The sequence below is a fragment of the Patella vulgata genome, chromosome 9 (assembly GCF_932274485.2).
Source record: "Patella vulgata chromosome 9, xgPatVulg1.2, whole genome shotgun sequence".
Lineage (NCBI taxonomy): Eukaryota > Metazoa > Mollusca > Gastropoda > Patellidae > Patella > Patella vulgata.
Genome location: NC_065887.2, coordinates 23,673,752 through 23,695,717, shown reverse-complemented (window position 1 = coordinate 23,695,717; position 21,966 = coordinate 23,673,752). Strand labels below are relative to the sequence as shown.

General features: G+C 32.6%; 3 protein-coding genes across 3 annotated transcripts; 1 reads left to right on the top strand and 2 right to left on the bottom strand.

The window, feature by feature from the left end:
• Positions 1-898: 898 nt before the first annotated feature.
• Positions 899-9,183, top strand: LOC126832254 (26S proteasome non-ATPase regulatory subunit 10). Its single transcript, XM_050562980.2, has 9 exons — positions 899-914; positions 1,118-1,246; positions 1,918-1,970; positions 2,693-2,797; positions 3,320-3,371; positions 6,552-6,668; positions 7,373-7,471; positions 7,798-7,860; positions 8,755-9,183. The coding sequence occupies exons 1-9, from the start codon at positions 899-901 to the stop codon at positions 8,928-8,930; spliced, it is 810 nt and encodes a 269-aa protein (XP_050418937.2). The 3' UTR covers positions 8,931-9,183.
• A 436-nt stretch (positions 9,184-9,619) lies between these two features.
• Positions 9,620-15,245, bottom strand: LOC126832255 (esterase OVCA2). The gene is made up of 8 exons (XM_050562981.2): positions 15,158-15,245; positions 14,059-14,081; positions 12,596-12,666; positions 11,953-12,030; positions 11,557-11,675; positions 11,168-11,249; positions 10,674-10,814; positions 9,620-9,890 (listed from the first exon to the last, which is right to left on the bottom strand). The coding sequence occupies exons 1-8, from the start codon at positions 15,179-15,181 to the stop codon at positions 9,751-9,753; spliced, it is 678 nt and encodes a 225-aa protein (XP_050418938.2). The 5' UTR covers positions 15,182-15,245; the 3' UTR covers positions 9,620-9,750.
• A 279-nt stretch (positions 15,246-15,524) lies between these two features.
• LOC126832256 (partner of Y14 and mago B) lies at positions 15,525-19,563 on the bottom strand. Its single transcript, XM_050562983.2, has 3 exons — positions 19,463-19,563; positions 18,639-18,735; positions 15,525-18,094 (listed from the first exon to the last, which is right to left on the bottom strand). Exons 1-3 carry the CDS (start codon positions 19,518-19,520, stop codon positions 17,584-17,586), a joined length of 666 nt encoding a protein of 221 aa, XP_050418940.2. The 5' UTR covers positions 19,521-19,563; the 3' UTR covers positions 15,525-17,583.
• Between the last annotated feature and the right edge of the window lie 2,403 nt (positions 19,564-21,966).

Below are 21,966 nucleotides of genomic sequence, written 5' to 3'. Positions count from 1 at the left end.
ACCGGTATCGATCGTACTAATATATAGTAGTAAGTCAGCCATAAAAATGATAAATATGCCATTATGATTATGGTAATATAGGCCTATAGTATAGATTAGATATGCCGATAATGATAACAGATAACTGCCAAATGACTTGATTGAATAAGCCTTGTAATAAATTCAACATAAATTTAATGATATAGTATAGAGTAATCAACATAGAGACAATGCAGAAAAATTAGAAAATGATATAGATTACACTTAAATTAATTTGGTCTATACAGGACTCCTGGCAGGAGCATGGATGAAATCAATACTAACTAAGATCTAAATGGGGAAAGCATGTTAAATTTATGAAAACTTGGTCATCTATAGTCCATCAAGAAGCTAATGACATGAGTCATTTTTAAGTACCGGTAGACCTGCGGTACCATAGATGAATCTTTGCATCATTTATTGTAGGATATAGACCATTGAAATTAGATAAAAAAAAATATTTAAATTTCATCAAATTTTCTGCTTCACATATTTTATTTTGATTGGTAGTTTGATCAGGTATCGGCCAATCACAACCTGAACATTACCGAACGTGACATAGGCCAAGATGAAGTGAATAAGAATAAGATTAATTTTAATTAAATATCAAAACATAAAATGACTCCACATAAATGAGATAATAATTAATTAATTTGCCTGACCCCAGCATTGAAATACCGGTAAAATATTTTATTTAAAAATTAAACTTTATATATTTCAGATTAAAGAAATAATCTATTGCAAATCATCCAGTAGTCTACAATTAAACGAATTATGAATAATACAGTTTCTAAAGTTATACATGAAGTATGGCTCCAAATAGTTCACAGGAATATGAATTTTACTAATCTCAATTCTTCAGATATCATCAACAATATTAATGGTCAGTACCAGAAGTAGTAAATTTTGATAATGAATTCCACCTTAAATTGCATTGTAGTGTCCTTATGAGTTCTCACAGGGTTCAGTTCCTACCATGGTGGTAGTGCTACCAGATTACTCAAAATGTATAGTTGGCTATATTACAAACAAAGGTCTAAAAGAGATCATGGAAGGAGAATGATTTTGGACTACAGTTCTGCTTTATTATATTTTTCAGTGAATGTAGAGAACTTTATAGAAGAATATAAGGATTATCTTATGGTTAGGCCTAAATGGCATTTCTGTGTTGTGTTAATACTATTCTTATTGTATATGACAAAATCAAATCAGTCAAGAAGAAAAAGGAGTAAGTGAACTTTTATTATCAGAAAATCTTTAAAAGATGTACCCTAAACATTTGAATTCAAGGTCAAAATCTGAAACTAAATTAATTGCTCAAAAGTATTGATGCAGTTATCCTCAATGTTTGTGTTTAGCTGATGGAGAGGGATAGAAATGGGGTTTAACGTCCACTCGACACAAACTAGGTCATTTCGGGACTAACATATTGTTTAATTTTATTTACCCGGAGAAAACCCACGAGGTTGGACAGGCGACCCTACTCCTTGCCACGTACAACCGGGAATTCGAAACCACGCCAGTCGACTCAATGACAGACTTTATGATACAGCGTGCGCACGCTAACCATTCAGCCATCCAACCCCCCCGTTTAGCCGATGGGGTTGGATAGCCAAATGGTTAGCACCTACGCGCTTTATATTTATAAGGTTGTAAGTGACAAGGAGTAGGGTCACCGGTCCATCCTCCGGTTTCCTCCCACTGCTAAAGAATTACTGAAATAGAATTGAACCATATGTTAGTCCCGAAATGAGCTAGTTTGGGTTAAACCCCATCTCTCTCTCTCTCTCTCTCTCTCTCTCTCTCTCTCTCGTGGTTAGCTGGTTTAAATGATCCCAATCTGATTTCTAAGAAATGCTGACAAGGTTGTTGATCACTAATATTTTCTTTTTTATTCAGAAAAGGTGAAACAAAATGTTTCAAATGAGTTTGATATCTTTGATCTTGCCAAGGTTAGTTACTGCAGTCACAATTTCCACTTTATAAGTTACTGGTGAATAAGGTCATAATTTAAACATCCTCTGTTTTCAAATCAGAATGAAGTTCATTGAAATTGAATGTCGCAATGCACTACTTAATGCATACATTTATACCTGTATCCAACATAACCAAAAATCATGCTTGAAGTGCTGCACATTATTACTAAGGTGAAGGTATGATCACCTGCCTTTACCTCTGAGCTTTTTCTGTTCACTCCAAGCATGCTGCCTATTAAGCACAACATGTTTTTGTGTAAGTACATATACAATTCATCCTACAACCACACCCATTTACAGCTGGGTAAACTGGAATACAGGAATAAGCTGTCTTAATCAATCAAAGGCTTAACACCCAGAGTGAGGATGGAACATGCAATGATTTGTGCACAGATCTAAGATTTATCCACTCCTCAGATCATTAGGATGTTGGGTGATTCCAATGGGGATATCTATTTTAGATTTTGTAAATGTGTTTTTGAATCAATAATAATTTATAACGCAATTCATTTGGTTTGATTGGTTTATTAATGAAATTACAAGTGATATACCTAAACCCTTTGCTGTCAATCTTTCTTTTGATCTATATCTCTCCATAGTGACCTACGGGTGTTGTTTACTATTGATCACAGATAATTACATTTTTTTAAGGCATCAGAGGAGAGACAATTCAATCACTTTTATCATTTTTTTCTTAGACAGGATATAAATCAGGTCACACAGAACTTGTAATAGATATGGTGGAAGCTACTGATTATGATGTTAACTATATTCCTCCATCAACTGGACTCTCTCTGTTTTTAGTAAGTTAAACACACCTGCCTGCTAAACTGCATTTTCTTGTCACTGCCACATACACAAATTTATTCCAGAAGTAGATATCGATCGAATTTCAGTTAAGCTACTGCAGATAATGACAATCTGATCAAGTTTAACAAGAACAACCTCGCAAACTCCTGTCATTGCGCAACGCAAGGGTCTTAATTCAGGACTAATATCATTTTATTCCAAAAAAAGTTGGTGTTGGCAGAGCAAAATCTTAAGAAATTTTAAGCATGGGGTAACAAAAAAATATTCCTAGTCATTTGAATGGTACAAAATGCACTTGTGCACGGAATTACTTACAGTTGATGTAAGAATTGGAATGGAATATAATTCCTCCTTGTTAGATTCCTCGCATTACACATGTAACCATCTATTTGATATCAGATGTAAAATTGTAAGACTAAAAAACCCATCTAACCCATTCCATACATTGTTTTTAAAAAACTTCATTTTTATTTTAGAGTATTTATTGCAATTAAATACAATTATATTATATTCAGTGTGCTTGTGTTAGTGGTCAAGAAAGATTAATAAGATATTTACTACGTAAAGGTGAGTTAGTGCTTTATTAAACAGAAAGGCAGTAACAAATTTTATAACTTAAATTTACAGCATTCCTTAGATTGTTCAGTGATGCAGTCTGTTTTAATAGTTTAATATTAATAATAAATGCAAATTTAAGAGAATCAATATTCAGATCAAGTTGAATGAATATTTGTCAATAGATGTTAAAAAGAGAATGTAACTAATGAGTAACATATGTTCTCAATATATAGTTTACATATCAATATCAATTTTACAATTATTGATATAAATACTTGTTTATCAGCTTTTTTAAATATCATAAATTACACTCATCATTTGTAGCCTATATTTAATTTCACTGCAGTGTCATGACCAGAAACCTTATAGTTTAATTTATCTGTGGAGAGAGAGAGAAATGGGGTTTAACCTCCATTCGACATAAACCAGGTCATGTCGGGACTAACGTATGGTTTTAATTTTATTTCAATAATTCGCTAGCGCGTAGGGGTCTAATCTTTAGCAGTGGGAGGAAACCGAAGGACCCGGAGAAAACCCACAAGGCTGGACAGACGACCCTACTCCTTGTCACGTACAACCGGGGCTTCAAAACCATGGCAGTTGACTCAATGACAGGCCTTAAGATACAGCGCCCACGTGCTAACCATTCGGCCTTCCAACCCTACATTTATCTGTGGACTATGTGATAGCAAATACACAATTATAATGATGATGCATTTTAAGAGAACAAGCGGTTGCCAAGCAAGATAAGCCCACATTTTGCTAGAGATGGATAGAGAACAAGCTAAAAAAAAAAGCAATTTTTAGTACAATCAGAGAGAGAGAGAGGGGGGGGGGGGGTAATGTCCACTCGACACAAACTACGTCATTTGGGGACTAACATATGGTTCAAGTTTATATCTTTGGGATATAAACATATATTATAAGTTTCATCGGACCAAAATTATAACCTCTAGCTAGACAATCCACAACCTTCATATTACATACTTTTACACTATTTGCGTACAAGGAGCGGGCATTTACCCGAAAATCGAACACAACTTTCATTACCGAACGGTGACATATTTGAACTGTTTTTAAAATCAGATAAAAATTGTGACCTCTAAAAGCTAAAAATGTGATTTTTCGTATTATCAGGGGCCATAATCCAAAAAGTTATGGTCTAATGTGCACGAATATCAAAAAGTACCGAGATCTTTGGGATATAAACATACATTTTAAGTTTCATCAAAATCAGATAAAAATGGTGACCTCTGGAGGGTCCACAACCTTGGTATTACATTCTTTTACACTATTTGCGTTGAAGGAGTGGCCATTTTGTTGGGCAGTTTTGGTCCGTTTTTTATGAAATTCAAACTCATCCTTCATCAGGGTGTAACAATGATATCTTTAAACGATTTTTAAAATTGGATAAAAATTGTGATCTCTAGAGGGACCACAAAATAAAATCGCAATTTTTTCATACGTTCAGGGACCATAATCCAGGAAGGAACCAAGATCTTTTTGATATAAACACATGTTTTAAGTTTGATCAAAATTGTGACCTCTAGGGTGTCCACAACCTTGATATTACATACTTGGACACTATTTGCGTATATGAAGCAGACATGTCCATCAGTTTCGGTCCGAATTCAACCGTCGTTATGGTGTAATGGTGATATATTCAAACGGGTGTTTAAATTGGTTAAAAGTTGTGACCTCTAGAGGAACCACTAGCTAAAAACGCGATTTTTCGTACAATCAGGGGGCATACTCCAGGAAGTTACGGTCGGTCCAAAATGTGCGAATATCAAAAGGAACTGAGATTTTTAGGTTATAAACATACATTTCAAGTTTCATCAAAATCGGATCGAATTGTGACCTCTAGAGTGTCCAAAAGCTAAAAACTTGATTTTTCGTACAATCAGGGACCATAATCCATGAAGTCACTGTTCATATATGCCAATATTAAAGGAACTGAGATCTTTGGGAGATAAACCTTATATTTCAAGTTAGGCCAAAATTGGATAAAGATAGGTTGCCAGGCAACAAAACATGCCAACAGCAGCTAAATCGTCCAGGCAGTGAACCAGAGTTGTCGCATATTTTTACTTTTGTCAGTAATGAAACATTTATAATACACTAAAATCTGATTAAGTATAACAACTCATTAAGTAATTATCAGAAAATCATTAGATTTGTTTGGCCCATTCTAACGTTTATTATACAAAACATTCAAAAATCATTGAAAATCAACAAACTTGTTTGTCTCAAGACCTTTAACTCTGTGTACCAATCTGAAGTCAATCGAAACGATGATATATAGGCATAAACACAGTGTATAAATCAATATAAAATCATGACCTGATGACCTTAAACACTGTAACTTTTAAAGTCAATCAGATCTTTAGCCTCAAGAGCGTTCACAAGATTTTTCAAAGTGATCAAGGGCCATAACTCTGGCAGTAATTATCCGAAATCGGTGAAAATCAATAGGCTTCTTTGTCTGACGACTTTAAACACTGTATCAATTTAAAGTCAATCGGATATTAACTTTAGCAATTGTCCGACGTCATAGGGTCAAAAGCCGCTTGTATGACTTCTGACTATCACTACAACCAGTCAGATCTTCATGTAGTGTAGGCCATCGAAAGTATAAAAAAAAACGAAACGAAATATAGATCTGTATTTTAATCAGATTGTTGAAAATGCTTTATCATTGACAGACAGTAAGCCATTCTTATGGGTAATTCTAGCCAGTATGCCTTGTAAATGATAAAATATAATCTGGTTACCCTGGATATTTTATTATCTTCAGTAATGTATCAAATAGATCAATACTATAATTTTCTCCATGTTATTAAAATCAGGTGTTTACCTCCGTAATATACATTTTACCAGACTAAATTCTACTTAATATCTGGCAAGTTTCATCAATGTGTCATATTTGGTTGAAAATGCAAATGTTCTTATCAAAGGGCTGCGGTAATGCTAATGGAATGTAATCATTACATGCTTTGAAGTAATGGTCATGTAATGAGTAATGGAAAATTTAAAAAGTAATAAGAACCGGTAATGGAAGATTTAAAAGGTAATAATTAATAGACAATTTCAAACAGACAGAAGCCTAACAATACTTTTATGATTGATGCTTTCAATTTTTTTTAGTTATAAAATAATAGTAGGTTTGATTTTGATATTGAAATGTAGGTGGTGATATCAATAACTATACAGAAGATGGTGATTCAGCTTTATATCTGGCTACATTTGGTGTTTTAAACTCAGAATTTCCAAATCCACAAGTTATAAAATTACTTCTTACAGCAGGTAACCTTTTGATTTCCTACTGGAATTGTGAAATCATGGTAGATTTTTATTCCAGTGTAATCTCCAATACAGACTGGACCTGTCCTCAGGATTTCGACTTATCGCTTGCAACTACAATATATGTATTAAGAAACAGATTTTTGAAGTGCATTTGATTGGTCTAAATCAAATTCTGTCTGTCTGTTTATTTTTGATGAAATTATTACATAAAATCTTTCTTTCTAGTTTAAACGATTCTGAATATTTGTTTAATTTTTGTTTAACAGCTATTTTTAAAAAATAATTCTAAAGGCCAAGGCTACTTTAGCTGAAAAAAACATTTGAACTGTTAACAATTTGCACAGACTTTGTATGCATCTAATGCCTATTTTTGTAATTTCTTTTTTTTTCCATTTCTTTAGAAGATGTCTAGAAGTAAAAATTTGAAATATTTATTTTCAAACATAATAATAGCGATAAAACCACAGTTTACAGATGTAAACTAAAATACTATGATGCTTTAACTTCTCAGCTCATACATAAATATTTTTTTTTATATTTAAAAAAAAAAAAAAGCATAAAGATTATTTATTGAATATAATAATAGTTATTTATCAACAGATCAATCATTAGTATGCAGTAAACACATTTTACAAAATTTAAACATAGCTAAATTAATATTAGTGTTATATCATGGGTTATATTTTCATTGTGTTGAATTTCAGGTTGTGAGGTAAATCAACAGAACAGAAAAGGTTTCACGCCACTTCATAGAGCCGCTAGTAAAGGCAATTTAGATATCATTAGATGCCTAGTACAACATGGTAAATATACCTTGTGTCAATTTTGTCATTTAAAGGTGCATGATGCCAAAACTCTTATTAGGATGTGATTTTCCATTTTCTTATGTCAATATTGATACCATTGCCTGCCTCAACAATATAATGTCAAACAACTCGCACTATCAAATAATCTTTGACTTAATTTAAAGTTTAAAATTCTTTGAAAGTTGAGTGCAATTCAATTTTAGTGAAATTAACGAAGAAATGAACACTATTCTGTCCTTTCGGTTTAATAAAGATACTTCTTTAATTAATTTTTCACATTTTGTTGCACAGCTTCCTAACATATATATTAATTTCATTTTCAGGAGCTAATCCAAATATCTGTAACAGTTCAGGAATCTATGCCTTAGATAGTGCTATCAATGCAGGTCAGTATTTATCTAGGTCCATTCTGATTTACAAATTATAAACAGGCTATTTACTAAATCTAAGATGACTCTAGGTGTTTTGCAAAGCTTAGACATGGAATATTTATATATTACTTTAAGAATAAAGTGAAAATATTAAGTTTAAATGTAGCAATATGCTAGAACATTTCCTTATAACTGGGGAGTTTCATTCCATTAATGTGGCACAGCATGAAAAAAAGTGAACCATGAGTCATGACCAAAGCAAGTAATAGGTATTAAGATTTCTGCTCTTATATTCTAAAAGTACATGTAAGTGAGCAGGGGATTTCTGGAACATTAAGGAACAAAAAAAGTGAGGGCCAAAATTTTGAACTCGATATGCCACTCAATAACGTTTTTGCTGGACAACCAACTTTGTTTTGTAGAGTCTGTAAATGTTCAGAAAAATTAAACAGGATAGAATTAAATAATGTATTTTAGATGTAACATCGAATTAATTACCAGTTAAAATCAAGTTGATTGCATTTTGAATCGGGAATTAAGTCTGGATTTGGCAATGATGTATCAAGGGAGATAATCCTTGCATAAAGTTTGATATGATTAGGAAATTTGAAGGAAATGTTCTGATTTGGCACTTTATATCATTAATATGTTTGTTTAACGATATATATGTCCCAAGAAAGAGAGTTTACAAAGTATAAATACACATCTGGAAATATTTCTTGTAGCACGGAAATAAAACATTCCAAGATAAATGTGTCAAGGGAGATAACTTTTTTTATAATTTAAAAAAAATATCAATGAGTATGTATTATACAGATAGAATTTTAATATTTTTCGATATTTCAAAATAGACTGTATATTATTTAAGATAAAGATTATATCACTTTTGTTATTTATTTATTTTATCAGGACATCTTGATGCTGCCAAGCTGCTAACTATCAACATAGAGAATCCACATGTATGGGATGTTGTTGAACCTCATACACCAACTCATATATCACTCGGCCTACAGAGCCCACAGAGAAAAATATTATTAGAATCATCTAGACCTTATCATAATAACAGTGTTAAAGTTTTTACATAGTTATATGTAATATTGTTAAATTCATCATCAATTTCTGTATCAGTAATAATATAATATTATGTCCTTTGAAAACAACCTCATAAAATAATCATAATGTTCCTCTTAAGAATTTGATAATTTCTTTTTCTTTTGATGTTATTTTATAAAAAAGCCAATGATCGTGATTTGAGGGATTTTAAATCCTATGCAAAGTGAAATATTTTGAAATTTGAATCTCTAAAATGAATACCAGTGCAACAATGGTTCATTTTCGTTGGGTATAATTTACAAAGATATGATGAATTGAAAAGCTGATATAAATAAGCCAGCAACAAATCCTGTAAGGGGCCTCTTTTTAAACCTATTGAATCCAAGTCGGGAAGTTACCTACGCTTGATATTTTAGTTTTGTTTTCTTCATTAAATAATCAATTTAACACGGATCAGTGACTTAAGATGTCTATTTTCTTTAAATATCATTGTTTGATTTGATGATGTTAAACACACCATTTGAACAAACATGTAGCTTTAGTCTTAGCTGATTATTTTTCATAATCCACTAGTAATGTCCATCATTTACTTTATAAGGTTAACTGTTCCAGATTTTTAACATTAACTCTGCTCTCTAGAAGATAGTAATAACCTTTTTTGTATAATATCACTTTGCTCAAAGAATTTTCATCAGTGCCACGAATAAATGGCTAAATGTTTTGGGTTTTTTATCATATGCCCTGACCCTGTATCAAAATTTGGGGCAACAACAATCTCATTTGTTTATAATGTTTTTTTAATTTTTTAATATAAAGATATTTGTAACTGAGTTTGTCTAAATTTCATTAATATCATCCCTTTTTGGCAAGCATTTTTTGCAGAAAGTCCAGGTATATTTTTTTCTGTGGTCCAGATGCAGGGATAAAATGTCCACCTGGATGTTGTAAAATAACAGGATCCAGATAGCATGGTAGTAGATCTTCACTCATATCTAAAACAGAAAATATATGCAAACAGTAGCCATTGAAACGAGCCAACAGTAATAAAGCTGCACCCATTTCTACAATATACATGTACTATAAGAAATAAATTAATGTGATCTATTTCTGTTCTATAATAGTTAAAAAATAGATGATGTAAAGAGAATAGTCTCGATTATACATTTTTATGGTGATTTCATCCACTAAATATCACAGGCTAACGATGGCATCGAGAGTTGATTATGCTCTTGCTATGTTAATTAATGTATAAATAATTATTTAGATATCATTTCAGGCCTAAAGAAAGACCTGGATTAGGCAGATTTAGTTCTTGCACAATGCATGTTTAAGGAACAAAATATATTATGGATTTGTTACTTTTGTAAGTTAGCAGCATCGTCAAACTTAACACTCCTCAAAGTAATAAAATAACCAACAGTGACTAATTAATTAATGTCAATGATAACAAAACAATGACACCTTAGAAAAGAGTTGGGTAACTTAGGTCACATATTATTTCAATTGCACATTTATTTGGATCCCTGTCCAGTCAGATGAATTTCATGACACATTAGTTTCTTATCTCATAGTATCATACAGCAATAAAAGCTCTTTTTCTAAAGTAAATGCCATCCGAACATCCTTTCATCACATATTTAATATCATTTATTTGTAAACGAATAAGTGAAAAATTTGGCTTCTAATTGTATTTCCAAAGTAAACCGTTTTGGCAAAGAAACTTTCATCTTGAACGGGACACAACAAATGAATGAAAAGTAAGCATGTCTCTTTACCTTTAGGAATAACTTTATCTGTGTCACCAAATACATGAAGTGTTGGAATTGTGACCTTTTTCTCATATAAATAAGCATGGGGAATTGAATGACTTTTAAAAGAAGCAACCATTATGGCAAATCCTATTTTAGGGCAAGACTCTGTAAAAAGAAAAATCAATTGACAATATATAAATATTTAAAAAAACAAGTTCAATTCAGTCTGAAACAACCCCATGGCATGGTTTCCAATAAGCTTAGTGAAGTGACTCAAGTTGCAGCTGATTCCCACTCATAAATGAAATGAAATGGGATTTCACATCCTGGTAAATACAGCAGATATTAAAATTAGCTATATTATGTTTCAGTTTCCTTACTTTAAGAATAAGGGGATTTAAGTTTAAGTAAAATAAATAATGTTTTTTAACCAATCCACGCTGTTTTAATCTGTGTCTGGATAAGTTGTGACGCATGAAATTGCAAGTCAAAATACAATATATTTATGCTTTCCCTACCTGGATCAGATTCCTGTAGTCCACAGAGTAAAGAAACCATAGCAGCTCCTTGACTAAATCCTAACACACCATCAAATGGACCCTGGATAGAACAGAAATCATTATAAACATAGGTTGTCAATATAAAATCTATGCACAATATATGCAACATCTCATCAATGACAATTCATTTGGGTATTTTCTTTGTTTGTAGCACTCAAGAGTCTTACAATTTTCCATGCAAACAGACATTAACTAAGGTTAAGGGTGTATTAAGTTAGAAAAGATTGAAAAAACATTTACCGGTACTTGGCTATTAAGCTAAAAAATAATGGTATCCATCTCAAATAAACCACCAAAAATAAGCTTTTTTTATTGTAAAATTGAAAAGAAAAATGTGTATTGCTTACTTGTTCTATAAAAGCTTGTTTAATAACATCCAGCGATTCTTCATACCCTTTACAACAATCAGTTTTATCTCGAGCCATGAAATAATCATCTTGTCTAGAAAACCACCAACCTCGCTGTTCTAAAATAAAATAAATAAAAAAACTAATTACTTTTGCAGTCACTATGACTTTTTTTTTAAATCAATGCATTTTCTGAAGCAAAAAATTTATCACAGCCAGCAAACAAACCTTTAACAGTTCTTTAGTTCTATTACTGTAGTGGCACATACTTTTTTAAATTAAGAATTTTGGCAATAAATATGGTATATCATCCTTACACATTCTAAAGAAAACTTAATAGAACATCCTTGTCAATTTTATTAAATTTTAATTTAAATTGTATATTATTGAACATACCATCATTTTGTTCATCTCCAGTCCCTGCTTCAGCTGAACTTTCTAATGGTGGAACTCTATTTGGAGCTGTTATGAACACTTAAATAAATATAGTACATTGTACATCAGTAGCTTGTAAACAAAGCACAATTATGAATGTACTATATATGAACCGACCATTGTGATCCACTGAAGTTCATCCATCAATAGGAAATAGCCCAAAGAACAAGACTGCTAAGTTTCTTTTTGATCGTATTCATTTTAGTGAAGCCTTAGGCTTTTCGGAAGAACATTGCCAGAAGAAGAACATGAAGTTTACCTAGTGATGACACCAGTTCCTGGTTCAAAAAGTAAACTTACAAGCTGTTAATGATGGAGTATAGAATGGCACTACTGTCTAATCTTATATGATCCAATTTTTTATATTGAACAATTGTTATAAATGAGAATTTTGTTGAAGACAAGGGTATTTCAACGCATGGGTATGAGTCAACACAATGTCGTATTCTTGCTAGTCACTGAGCTTACTCCTGATAAACATTCTAGGAAAAGTAAAGTAAAGAGCAAAATTGAAAGGTAGGGTACATGTATTTGAGAAAATAAGGTCTTAAACAATGAATACCTTATCAATAATAATTTAGTACCCTGTAATAAAATTTCTTACCCAACTCTGCATGTTTTTTAATAATTTTCCTGAATGCACCAGTTCTTTCACGAAAACTTTGTGCATTCTGTCTACAATTAAAGAAAAGAATGTTCTTTTACTGAAAGTATGCATGTTAGGTCCCCAATGACACCAAACATATTATTTTATTTTTGATAATACAATAGGGCATGATCATGCACTGGTACAAGATTTAATATAGATTCATTAATATCTTATAATGTAGTATTCAAGATGTATATTCCAACTGATTAATTACAGTTAGGTGATCTGCACACAGGTGGTGAGGAGTGTGACAGTGGTCTTTGAATGTGGATACTCAAAACTGTTGATAGTCATTACGGCTAAAATGTACTGAAATTGATTATTTAATGTTTAATTAAGAAAACAAACCCAAAACATCAACGACTGGTATCTCCAAGCCTGGATTCAATTCAATTAAAAAGAGGTTGCTTATATATACTTTTCAAAAAAGTAGGGGATGTTGAAATGCAAACACCTATGCAGGTTACGATATGATAAATAGTCATGGACATTTGACATGCTTTGAGAGTATGATCACAGATGAAGAACTTATCGCCCCAACAGAACCACTGGGCTGCACATGCGACACACAATAGCACCCACCATACACGTGGGAGGGGTTCATTGTCAAATTTGACACTTCAGTAAGGGTTGATGAAAACTGCCGCATGCTGGTTTATCTATTCATGTTTGCTTTCCTATCGGTTCTCGCATAAGATTTACTGTTTAGCATATCTTTGCTTTAGTGTGTTACGTTTAATTTGATCGGGAGACATGTTCGTCAACGTCAACATCAACCGACAACACTGCAAGAATTGGCCCAAATTGTGACTGGAGGGTTGATTAGGAGCACGCCACGACAAATTGCTGAATGTCTAAGGATTGGTGGAGCAATTACTCATTATTAAGACCAAAATCAAAAACGGCCATTTTCACCTTTGACAGTGTATCTCTTTGCGAGTGAAATGGGGCCGTCTGATAAGCCGCCCATATGAACTGTTTATGTTCTGTGTAGGCAATTGTGTAGGTTACCACTAATAAAAACAGCAGTGCATTTCCGCAGTTTTGTATTGTTTCTGAATATCCCCTGCTTTTTTTGAAGAGTATATAATGAATGTTGGGAAATTTTTAATTCATCATATTATGATTGTAAATAATGATTCTTTTTCTAGAGATTCAACTTTCACAACGACTAGACACTGTTCCTTGACAGGCCTTCCATCTTGCACCACTGATAAGGGGAACCCACACCGGAAAATCACTTCTTGACCAACACACGAAGCAAACCCTAGACCTCCTCGTTAGCAAGCCAGCATCTAATTTTAAGGGGTCCCTATGGCTCCATATAAAGGATATAAAAGGAGAACTATGCTAACTCTAGTCTTATAATCCTAATCACACTTGAATCGTACAGATATGTTTTAATTATCATGTCTTACCTGTACCCATGGATGCATAATATCTGAAAATAATTATAGTATGAACAGTATAAACAAAGTCAAATATGAGATCTACAAGCTTTTAAATATGATTCTCTATTGGTGATGTTACAATACCCTTAGCTAAAAGTACTTTAGAATACCAGTGTAGTTTTCTATATTTCTTTTTTTTTTCTTGTTTTTACATATAGTGCTTCCTGTAGGAAATTTTACTGTAATGTATATTAAGGAATATTGTGGTACTCTATAGTTTGGGAATAGGCTCGGGTCACTAGTTTTCGGTAGGAACCGGTACTATAGAATTCTATATACATTTTTTATTTAATTTTTTTTTTTTTTTGGGGGGGGGGGATTAAAGAAATATAGTTGACCATTGACTTCTTCTAAATTGATAAGCTTATTTTTTCTCTGAATTTGAATTCTGTTGCTGCCTGCTGGTCCACATAATTCTGCTGTATACTATTTAGTATTTATTAAATTGGTTTAAAGATACCTCTAAATTCTACAGAAAACAATGGACCTTAGAGATTTATAGAATGCTCATATGGTTCTCCACAAAATCTACAAAACAAAATATTTTTTCTAGAGAATTAGAATAACAAACTGTAGGATTACGCAACAGTGTTCAGGATACGGGTTAGTTCTATGACTATAGAAAACTAAGTTTTACAACCAATTAACTCTATAGCAGCACAATTAAATCTATAAGTTCATTGTTTCTATAGTTTTTTACAGTATTCTATAGAAAATTACACTTGGAAAAAACTCAACTACCATTCAATCCTATACAAAACTATACTATTGTATTTGTAAATTATTTCAGATTTGTAGTGTTGTGAACAAATCTACAGAATGATTTTTTTTCCTATAGTATATAGCATTCTATAGAATCCCACATAAGTCTATTGGAACCAACACCTTTTCCATTGGATTTTTCCATAAGGCAAGGGAATACCGGTGATACATGTATGTAGCCTACATTGTATTCAAAGGAAATATTTTGTTGTATATGGCCATGTCTTGCCTGATAACCTTTCTCTAATCTCTTATTAAAAAACCTAAATATCTACCAGTAAAAGTCATGTGTGACAAAACTTACCCTCAGTTTACCATCATCAGACATTATTTCTAAACACTAAAACAAAAGTAGGGGTTGTGGCGACTTCCTTGTTCAAGGGAGATAATTTGAAAGCGAGACAAACGGATACAGACTACAACTAATTCTTTTTTATTTCAACATTTTGGAATGATGAAACTGGTTTTCTTTTCACAATATCCATATCAAACATAAATGCTTGGCACACATCTGATAATAAATCGTGGGCAAATAAAAGGTGGCAGTTGACTGTCTATCTGTCCTCAGTGCACAAAAATTCATCCTTCAAATCTAGTCAATCCTAAATAAAGTGCAACTGAGTGTTAACTATTCGTAAACACTGATACTAATAAGACACAACCAAATCTGATATTATTCATAATTTATTCATTCCAAGAACATATTGCTTATATATATATACTGACAGCTTTTAATATTGTTCGTGTAGACTAATCTTTAAACACATTATATACATGAATTTATATTTATATGATCTGATGACCATGAATAAGATGATTTTATGTGTCTGACAATAATCGGTATTCAATATTATATAGAAATTTGATACCATAATAGGAAGGGGCTGAATTCATTTCTAGCTGCAAAGTCTTTACAGGGTTTAGTATAAGACTTTTTTCTCTACCACACAAATAGAAAAATATAATCATACACTGAAGAGGAATTTTTAAATTAAGTACATGTACATGCATAGAATATTGGAGTTCTTAATTTTATACCTTATCAATGTTAATTTGTAAAAAATAATCACAAACTTGAATGGCTGTATTTAACTTCAGGTAATACATTTATACACATTTCATTGTAGTAAAGGTTAAACAAGACAAAATTTATATACAATTATAATATTGGTGGAGAGCCAAAAAGTTGTACATGTATCTGGCATATTTTACAAAATTCACATTTTTCGCCATTTCAGAATCAAACTTTTCTTGTGGCATCTTTTCATTTAGAAGCCAATAAAAATAGGGTTTTATATATATTTTGTCAAGAGGTTGTACATTGTTTGTTCCCCCAAAATATCAATAATTAATAGCGAAAATATCAGATTTCTATGAAAAAATAACTACTAAAACAAACTGAAAGTTGCCAGTATTGTTTTATGGTTAGTTACATATCTGTTGAAATTATTGTCGACCCCATACTATGTATTATATATGAAATTCAAGTGGTAAAAGATACATCTCTACTTAATACAACCTTTTGACTATTCAGCAATATTATTAATATCACACTGCACCCTGTCTACCTACAAATATTAACACTCATATAATACACTCTAACCAAAATTTCTACACATTATACGATTTTATATTTATAAATTAAAAATGTTTTATTGGTTTAGGTAGAAAATTAAATTGTCTATTAAGATAAATTTGATATGTTGATTTCTTTTGCAATAGTAGTACTAGTAACCCCCCTTCTGCATACAATCTTGAAGTTTGTGAATAAGGAGATTTCAGCTTAAGTCAAAAATGAAAATATAATTAAACAAAGCTTTACCCTGGTATAGTACTATTTGAATTAACAGATCATATGGTATTCATTCAACAGTTTATTTTAATCTAAATCAAAAGGGTTATGTTTCTTTTTAAATATAATGAATAAAACAACATCCACCTGGGTCCCATTTCACAAAATATATGTTTAAGCTTTTTAACATACAGCTCTAATGAACATACTGTAGTATCTAATGTGTATGCTTTGTGTCACAGGTTCCCCAGTACATTCATATATAATGGGAAAATGAGTCTGTGTCCACTTATTAGTTTTATCATGGAAGTGTGCTATAAACAAAAACAATGATATAAAATATGATTTTAGATGAGTAAGATATCCACTGTACTTCATTCGATGGTTGAGAAATTTAGATATCTTTTAATAATTTACATAAGAGGCGTCTGTTACAGACATTGACGTACACATATCAGGCATTGTCAGACATGAACCCTCTGGTGCCTGTTATTTGGATCAGCATCAGTGTTTTTAATGATACTACATGTCTGACACAACTTAAGTCACTATTTTCAGGCCTGAACATCAGTTTTGGATGTTGAGATCTGACTAAAAGGAATTTTATGGTTTAAAATTCACTGATTTTAAAATGCACCATGGTTCCAACAACTTTCTACGAAAGTTACTCTCAAGTGAAACCATGCAAATGACAAAGATAAATTAACTGAAAGCCAACAGCAGCTGTTGTTGTATTCTGTAAGCATTCACCGACTTTTTCGGCATGTTTACATTGTTTCACTTAAGAATAGATTGAAACTATGTACATTAATACATTGTTAAAAGAAAGGTAATAAATTTGAAAGTTGATTTTTTTTTTGGAATTAACAAGTGAGCTAATATTTTAGAAGTCTAGATGTCAAGTGATATTATATATATTTCTATATAAAACAAACGAATCATGATTTTTCAAGTTGAGCTTGTAATTGTTTAATTTCAGCTTCTAAATCGCCTTTTCTAGCTACTTTATCTAATTCATCTTTAGATGGTTGTTTCAATTCACCACTTTTTATTTTATCTTCTAATTTTTCAGTTGATTTCAGTTTCTTTTGTAAGTTTTTCAATTTTCTAGAAATGTCTGTGTTAGGACCACTTTGATCAACAGTTTTTTTGGCAGGTTCATCAGTAACCTTAATACCATACACAGAAGCTAATAAGTCACCAACAGCATCATTATCTTCTTCCAATTTTTTATTACCACCCTTCTTTTGCCGATTTGCTTGTTTTCCTGTTGTTTCTCCAGCTTTTTTCTTGCCCTTCTTTTTATTACTGCCAACATCAGGTTGTTCAACATCATCTCCACGGGCCACAGCATCTTTGGCCGCTCGTGCCTTGAGCATTAAATCAGGACTTAATCCAACAGGAAGATCTGATCGACCTTTTAACCACTGCATTCCTTTGTTTTCATACCTGCAAAATTGAAAGAGTAAAATAGTGACAGATTGTTTGATAGTGATCTGGCTCAAACTTAAGAATATCAATTGAAAAGGATCTAGTTGCACAGAGAAAATTAGGATTCTTCGAGTGTAAACCAATTCTATTTTTCAACATCTGAATAACATATGGCTGATATCAGGTATATTTACGGGCTGTTAGTTTTGACAATTATCTCGGAATCTATAGAAATCATATAGAAACAAAGAGAGAGAGAAAGTATTTCAGGATCAACTCATGGTTCAATTTTATTTCAATAATTCGCTCAGATCTTAAGCAGTTGGAGCAAACAGGAGTATGTACCCAGAGAAAACCCAAAAGGGTTGTGAGACATTATTACCAAAAGTGACTTGGTTAGACCATTAGGTCAGCCAAACCTCCATTTTGCAACAATAAGTGCTTCTTTTGTATGTTATACTACATAAGAACAAAAATGAATTGAATGAAATTATTTAGGCAATTATGAATAAAATAATTTCAGGGTGTGTAGGGTGATGATGCAGGCAACACAAATACGTACACTGGCACCTCTTCTTGAGGAACATATCCTGCTTTTACTCTTCTAGCTTTACGAATTGAACCATCAGGCCTTCTAGATTCAGGCAGAAATGTTTCACCTAGAATATAAATCATATCACATGGATTATCCAGAAACATGATGGAATAGAATTGGATTTAATATCATCGTCAACGCATATGGCATGCCAGAGAGTACATGGGTGAAGACTTTCCTTGTCAGCTTTGTAACAATAAATGACACAATATAAGTCAGTCGTGTGTTGAATTCAATGTCCTATCACTATTACAAATTCCTTTTGAATGCACATGCAAGAGCCTAAGTGAAATTTTAGGCTTAACTAACCGGGCACAGTATATATTTAATCGACTACAAGCTTTATAAAACTCAACTGTAAAATTATTCAACAATATTAATAGGCAACAAATTTCACAACAGTCTACAAGAACCCACACAAATGGAAGAATGGAATTGGAATACAAAATAACAATATTATTATTAATACTAGGTACTATTTTTGGGGACTACATCAGGTTTAAATAAAACAGGGATCAGGCCTAAGTCTCAACCCACATAAAGCTATTATTATTATTGTAATGTCTTTGATTGTAAAATCATGGGTCCCATCATAAGGTCCATGAAAAAATTTCACGTCAATATTCAGTCAATTCAGTGTTTCTGAAAATGTGTTAGTGTTATGTCACGGTATTTTGAGTGGGAGACAGTTGTAATATCCCTTTCTGATATACTCTAATTTGTTCATACATGGATTGAAAAAATAACTGCATTAATTTACAGTCGATATACACAATCATTGCAAATTATACCTGTGACCCCATCTTTCACAACGCCACTTCTCTCGATAGCTTTAGCAGCAGTAGCCATGTTGGAACTGGATTAGGGGTAGACAACTCCGATGTGACCAAAGCTAATTTGAGTGTGTGTGAGAGAGAGAGAGAGAGAGAGAAATAGGGTTTAACGTCCACTCGACACAACCATTTCATTTCGGGACTAACATATGGTTTAATTTTATTTCAATAATTCGCTTGCGCATAGGGGTCTTTAGCAGTGGGAGGAAACCGGAGGACCCGGAGAAAACCCACGAGGTTGGAGTTGGAGCTAATTTGAGTACCATAGTTTAATAAGCTCAGTTATTGTTCGGACCATTATTTTGCGCTGATTTATTTTCTCAAAAAAATTTACTATTATTATTATAAGCTATTGGCGTGTTTGTGAAATAATATCAATGGACATTCTCATTGCTTGGAAATCGATTTGAAAGTCACATTAAGCAGACAATGGCACTAGTCTAAAAAAAAAAGAGTTGCGTCCCTTATACCATTCAAAGAGTAGGCGAAGCAAGACGCTTTGTTTTTTGAACCAGGAACTGGTTCCATACACTTGGTAGACCAATCATGGGGCGACGCTCTAAAAGAAAGTCTAAGGCTCGGAAAATTTGGTGCATGAAAGTTGGCATGCTCGTTCATTGGACATGTTAAAAATGGGTGTAATTAAAAACTATAAGCAGTGTTAATTAAGTGTAAAGTTTACACAACAGCTAGCGTTTTTTTAATGTAATACGACGTAGCCTACTATACATTTCCAAGAGTAACCAACTAAAAGAACTACACCTCGGTGGAAGCGGACGTAAAATACAACTAACTAACAACAACAAGTGTAAACGATATTCATGACTACTGAACACCTGAATAGGTGTAATTGTGGGGTGTTTTGGATTTATAGCTACACCACTAAGTGTTACACCGGTAGGCCTACTGCAACACCAAAGGGTGTTACTATTATTGGGGAATAAATCATAGAACAGCGTTAATGTTTACAGCGTTTTATTGGGTTGCAAAGGTGTATTCATGAGTACTGACAAGCGCTGAAATAAGCGTCCGGACACGGACAATGTCCGGGCGAATTGACCCCTTTTGACAGGCCAAATTGCCTTTCGTCCGGACATAATTGTCCGACCGTGTTTTTGTAAAACATTAAGTCAAAAATATTCAAGTCGATCGCTATTTATTATTAAGACTCGAAAGTCCAGGACCAAAAATATCAATGACCCGAGTCATAGTGAAAATGTTACTATTTATATCTCGGCCGCGTGCAGATAAAATCTTCAATAAGTTTTAGAATCGACTCTTTTACGCTGGTTATATCAACGACCCGAGTCACAGTAAAAATATTACTATTTACACATGTATCTCTCTCGGCCGCGTGAAGATAAAATAATGAATAATATTGAGAATCGGTTCTTTTACACTGGTTATTCGAGTCTCGTAGCTAGCTTTGCGTTACTTTCGTATATATGATTAGCTCTAAATCACACCTAACATGACATGTAATTATATAAATTATTAGTAATAAAAGTAATAATATTTTAAAATTAGTTTACAAGAAAATGTTCAAGTTGACTATGGATGTAATTAGGAACAGACTTTTTATACGAAAATATCTCACTTTGTTGGACACTTCCGATGTGAATGTAAATAGAAGAGCCGTGAAAACATGTCGAATAAAATAACTTCTTACTTTTCCCAACCCTCGAACACGGATATCCCGGCTAGTGGGACCGTTCCAGAAAATTCAAAGACTGGTACTGTGTCTTATGTCTCTCATTAAGACACTTCTAAACGGGGGCCGTCGCCGTTACCAGTTCGAAAATTACAAACACGAACCGTAGACTAGAAAAGTGGATCAAAAATGACTTGGCAGATTCTGAACCATTTACGACAACTCAAGATGTCTATTCTTTAGTTAAATTTGAATCTTAATCCCCAGCCCCACCTAAGAGATTAATGACATTATTATATGAACTATAAAGTTGTATTCCATATACATATAAAAACTCCAGGTTGTATGTGAGTCATCAATTTATTTTATTAATAAATGTATGTATAATAATATATATAAACATAGTAAATTTCAACAGTTTTTTGGTTTAATATACTTTATAAAGTATTTGTCAGGCTGAAAATCTGAAATGTCCTGCCGAAAATCAGTTCAGCCTGACATGATGTCAGGCTGAAACTTGGCAGTTATTTCAAGGCTTGAGTACTGATGAGCACAAGGATAGGTGTAGCTGTAACCGCTAAAGTGTGATTGGGATGAGCTACCCCTCTGCACGAGTTTTATTGCATTTACAGGTGTAATTATTTTTTTGGGTAAAATATGGCGTTTCTTGCACTGGTAACACAACTATAACTCATTTTAGAGTGTTTACTCATAACGAGTAAAGTATAGATTATTTTAGCTTGTATACGCTTAAATGCGTGTAAATGTTCCAAAATATTACTAAGTCTACAATATCTTAATTGATAATTCT

Bases quoted from the DNA above. Each gene is read 5' to 3' on its own strand.
- LOC126832254 (XM_050562980.2), top strand. The intron at 2,798-3,319 runs GTAAGTTAAACA...TATTATATTCAG, and splicing joins CTGGACTCTCTCTGTTTTTA to TGTGCTTGTGTTAGTGGTCA. The intron at 3,372-6,551 runs GTGAGTTAGTGC...ATTGAAATGTAG, and splicing joins AAGATATTTACTACGTAAAG to GTGGTGATATCAATAACTAT.
- LOC126832255 (XM_050562981.2), bottom strand. From the start codon at position 15,181: ATGTCTGATGATGGTAAACTGAGG. The intron at 14,082-15,157 runs GTAAGTTTTGTC...AATTATTTTCAG, and splicing joins CTGATGATGGTAAACTGAGG to ATATTATGCATCCATGGGTA. The intron at 11,676-11,952 runs GTATGTTCAATA...ATTTTATTTTAG, and splicing joins TGGAGATGAACAAAATGATG to AACAGCGAGGTTGGTGGTTT.
- LOC126832256 (XM_050562983.2), bottom strand. From the start codon at position 19,520: ATGGCTACTGCTGCTAAAGCTATCGAGAGAAGTGGCGTTGTGAAAGAT. The intron at 18,736-19,462 runs GTATAATTTGCA...TTTATATTCTAG, and splicing joins TGTGAAAGATGGGGTCACAG to GTGAAACATTTCTGCCTGAA. The intron at 18,095-18,638 runs GTACGTATTTGT...TCAATTTTGCAG, and splicing joins CCTCAAGAAGAGGTGCCAGT to GTATGAAAACAAAGGAATGC.